The 4,955-nt window shown below is 35.5% G+C and overlaps 1 protein-coding gene across 1 annotated transcript; it reads right to left on the minus strand.

Moving 5' to 3' along the window:
• Positions 1 to 661: 661 nt before the first annotated feature.
• Positions 662 to 1,345, minus strand: LOC134267078 (uncharacterized). Its single transcript, XM_062749295.1, has one exon. It carries the CDS (start codon positions 1,343 to 1,345, stop codon positions 662 to 664), a length of 684 nt encoding a protein of 227 aa, XP_062605279.1.
• Between the last annotated feature and the right edge of the window lie 3,610 nt (positions 1,346 to 4,955).

A 4,955-nucleotide genomic window follows, 5' to 3' on the forward strand; every position in this document is an offset into this window, starting at 1 on the left:
ACAGCCCAATTCACCAATAATATCAAGATGTAGTAGCAGGCATGTGTTTTATAAGTTACTGGGTTTAGAGCTTCATCACTCATTTAACAACAAATATTTCATGGAACTTAAATGATTTTAGGGGACTTATGTATGAATGTAAAGTCAATGACCCCTCAGATAAAACAATATGCGGAAATAGACTAGAGGGAGGTAGTTTATAAAAATAAGTTATAGAACACATAGTATTTTAAAGTGCATACTCTATTTTCATTAACAACAATGGAAAATTTAAAACAATTGTCATAGTTTGCTATTACAATCATCTTTTATGCAACAATCTTCAGTTTAAGTTTTATTTCGAAACGAAACAACAGAAATTTATACATGTATACGAGGCTGAAAAAAAATCTCTGTTCTATTAAACGAAAGGTGACTTAATCCAGGAAATACGAAAGTTCACAAATATTTTATATTTGAGTTATCTGAAAAGTGTTCAAAAACAAATAGTTAAAAAGGTACATACAAGAATTCGTAGCACAGTCACACAGAGGTATGGGTCAATTTCTGATAAAGAAGAACACTTTAACACAAACAATTTGCCTAGCAAAAACTGAAACACGTATCACAGTAAACCAATATTTCCTGCAAAGACTTTCAACAGATGATATTAAACATACTATTAAACTGCAGATATCGCCGATTTGGGATCATCCTGTGTTTTTTCTTGTGAACTCTTTCCGCGGGATTGTACTCTTGTTGCAGCTGTGGTACCGCGTGACTGTAGGTGCGTTCTAACAGATCCGCGAGACTCTGGAGGATGAAATTCTGGATTATAGTGCGACAGACGATTTACAACCTCCTGAACATCATTTTCATTATATTTTTTGGCTTCCTTTGTCCAACTAGGCTCCGGTGAAGGCATCGGATATCCACGTGACTCCGGAACTCTGTATTTTTCGTACGTAGACAATCGTTTTACGATGGAATTCACCTCTTGAGGAGTGTATGGTAGATATGACGTCATAGGGAGATTCTTTTTTATCGGCGGGAAGAAAGGTCTCTCATGAAACACATTGTCTGACTTCGCAGCGTAAGTTGGATCATTCGAAGGGTTTCGAACATGGCGGCGAATGCGCAAGTCAGGCTTGGGCCTTTGCGTTTCGTGAATACGTTTTTGTTTCTTGAGCACTCTTTTAGCAATTTTTCGCTGAGAATTGTCATAAACGTCCTTAGGTAGAAACTTTCTAGAGACATTTTCGTATATAGTATTGTACATCCCAACCTCACTTTTACAGGGAGTCACTGTTTTGTAATGCATTAAAGGAGCATAGCTTGACCATCCAATTGGCGCGCAGGTCAACATTTTTTCTACAAATTTATCTCCTAAAAATATAGTAAAAATAACTTCTTCTCGATTAAATCAGTGTATTCCCTCAATATATTAGAGCTGTTAACTATTTTAATCCTTGTAAAACCTTGAATTGCGGTAGGCCTGATTACGCAGTCATATTAAATTGCTAATGAAAAATTGAATGGGAGTGTGAGCCGGGCTTAACATTTGCGTGAACTTGATAAATGTTGGCACCGGTAAACACAACTGGCTAATGGCGCAATCAGAATGTTTATCAAATTTCGATAGCAGACAGATTTCGCCTTATAAAGCAATAAGAGATTTTGTAACAATTTTCTTATTAGTCTTTTTTTTTGTCAGCTTATAATTCACATGCAAATATTACATTTATGCATTCTTTTTTAAATTTCATTATTTTTAAATTATCATTTAGATTTACTTTTGAATGACTATATACAAGTACCCTATATGGGAAGGGACAATATAAACACGCATATGCATGTACTCCACGTGAATGAAAAATTCTCGAGAGGGACGTTAAACATTAAGAAATAAACAAACACATTAAACTATACACTTATACTGTATATGTTGTTCATGGATTTTGCATATGCTCATTCCATTTAATTATGCATTGAATGTATGTTTTATGTCTTGGTGAATACATGTATTCATCAGTCATAACGGGGTGCTGCTGAAACGCGGAACGGAAAACGGAAATTCATGTCAAACAAATAATCTAGATCCAATATAAACTAGTGCTAATTGTAACGGGAACCGTTACAGATGTTCCCCAAAGGCTCCCCAACTCCCTTTTGGTGCCATATTCCCTGTAAGCCTTATTAAATAAGACAACATCTGTGCATATTTGAATTTAACAACGTTTTCCCAAAAGGATACCAATTATATTCAAATTTTAACATTGCACGCGTGCCCATGTGAATGCACGTGCATAATGATCATATAATCTTGTCTACACTTTCTATATATTTTAATATACTTTATATTAAAGCATTTAGTCCAAAATTATTAAAAATCACTCATTCAAGTGTATTTTTAATTTCACTCGTTCCAAATGCACGCACGTGCGTGCACGTGCATGATTACCATACCTTCTTGTTAGAGGCCCTTATATCTATCTATGTTCTAAATCCCATCCTGTTTGGTTGAAAGCCAAGGGAATTATAGCCATTTCAAGTTTCAGCCAATCAGATTGCAGCACACGTGCATCAACGTAATTTCAAGATTTTTTTTTTCTAAATCATATTGTAGAATATCCTAATGCATGACTATGTTTTAAATTTCAAAGCATTTCATCAAAAATCAAAGGAGAAATAGCCATTTAAAGTTTCAGCCAATCAGATTGCAGCATACGTGCATGCGCGTGATTTCTTGAATTTTTTTATATATCATATTGCAGGATGTCCTAATGCATGACTATGTTTTAAATTTCAAAGCATTTCATCAAAAAACAAAGGAGATATAGCCATTTAAAGTTTCAGCCAATCAGATCGCAGCGCACGTGCATGCGCGTGATTTCATGAAATTTTTTCCATATCATGTTGTAGGATATCCTAATTCATGACAATATTAAAAATTTCAAAGCATTTCGTGGGGAAACAAAAGAGATATTGAGATTTTTGTTTCAGCCAATCAGAGCAAGGCACACGTGCATGCGCGTGAGTTCGTGCTAATTTGACAGTGTCATATTATTAACACTATTAATATATCCTTATGTTATGAGTTTCAAAGCATTTCATCAAAAAATGTAAAAGTTATAGCTATATTAAGTATATCAGTCAATTCACTCATTTCACGCGCACGCACGTGCAGGCGTATGCGCGCAAAATGACCTTCGTTCCGCACACCTACACTACACACCTATTAACCCTAAAAAGGTTTTAGGTCAGTTGGGTAAACAGTTTCTGAGAACACTCGCGGACAAAAAAGTACCGGAGAACAAATAAGAAAAAAAACTAGAAAGTCTGCTATTGCAAGCAATAGCATATGTCGCCCCGTACTGGACAAGACTTTCATTTTTATCATCACTAAAACAATGGTCCATTAGCTAGGCTTGGACAACCATCGAGTCGTATCAGTCCTTTCCGTTGGAAACGGAAGACCTTAATTGGGTACATCCCATTTTATTTTTAGAATCGGTAGGAGAAGAAAGTAGTGCAGGAAAAAATTACAAGTTCCTAAATTTGCAGACTTGCATAAAAGAAATTGGGCAGATGTACTGAACTGAGCCTCATACTTGTTAATTGGCAGTATCTTTCCTACCAAAAAAGCTTGGCAAATGTAATTTTTTAAGAAGATCAGCCGAATTATTTTGTGTATTATAACGCCAGTTAGAACTCTGAAATTTCACTTTCATTTTTAGAGGTTCTGCCGGAAAACGAATCTGACATGCCACCTTCAATTCGAGCATTTCTGCATTGTACAGGGCTGATGTTTCTTATGAGATGATAAATCATGTGTAAACTTTCTCAGTTTAGCGGAATCGTGAACATTTTCGGCGAGATGAATGTTTTGTTTACAGTAGTGATCAAGGCTTAGCGCACTTGTATGAGCGGATCCTAGGATCTATGAATGAATAAAAACTATGGAAATAACGTACCAATTTTCTAATTTATACTTGCACTATCTAATGAAATTAATAATATACAAGTTATAGATATACAAAAAAATGCGAAATGCTAATAAATGCAGTTGACAATCGTTATTTTACATATAGATAAAATAAAATAATTATAAAATCTAGAGACAAGACAGAAGAAGAATGAAGGTTGGCAAACTATGAAATCACATCAGGAGAACTGAATTTTATGAATGAAACTTTTAAAACGTTACTTGTAAGTTGTATATGTTAGATATGTGTATTCTAACTGGCAGTGCGCTTCAAAAGGGGGGGGGGTCGTCTTGAACATAGTACCTTACGTTTGAACGGTAAGGGCTAGGGCTTTCGTATTTCAAATATGTAATCCTTGTGAAAAGAACTTTTATTGGACACGAAGAACTTTGACCCTTTGACCTAGACCTTGGAGAACACATGTGTACATCTTAACCTTTTTTCTGTTTCGTTTCTATGACAACTGTGAGCGACTCATTACAATTATTTTAAAAGTAAAAATCACTTTGACACATTGCAAGGAATTAACATTGAAAGTTTCAAAACGATTGCTTGAGTAGTTATTGAGAAAATCGAAATTAAAGAATTTTAACATTCCCCTGGTTTCCATGGCAATAATCGAGTATTTGAAAATTTTAAATGCAAGGCGCACAACTACAGATACTAATCATTAAAATAAAAAGAGTTTCATTACGAACGTTTAAGGGACCAGAGAGAACACTCTCGGACAAAATTCGTCGCTTTTTACAGGTTTCCATGGCAACGGTAGACATATTGGAACTGAACGACCTCACTGCACAACTACAACCAGTGATCATCCTTTGAGGAAAGTTTCAGGAAGATTGCCCCAGCCATCTCCGAGAAACAGCCTGGATAAAAAAAACATGCGTACAATATCAATATGTCGTCCCCGACTTCGTTCGGGGCGACATAATAATAATAACTAGTGCTAATTGTAACGGGGACCGTTACAGATGTTCCCCAAACGCT

This window comes from Saccostrea cucullata, unplaced genomic scaffold (genome assembly GCF_032062105.1).
Source record: "Saccostrea cucullata isolate Sc308-1 unplaced genomic scaffold, CSIRO_AGI_Scuc_v1 ctg9848, whole genome shotgun sequence".
NCBI lineage: Eukaryota > Metazoa > Mollusca > Bivalvia > Ostreida > Ostreidae > Saccostrea > Saccostrea cuccullata.

What these genes read in the sequence shown, in the direction of transcription:
- LOC134267078 (XM_062749295.1), bottom strand. Translation starts at nt 1,345, where the DNA reads ATGTTGACCTGCGCGCCAATTGGATGGTCAAGCTATGCTCCTTTAATG.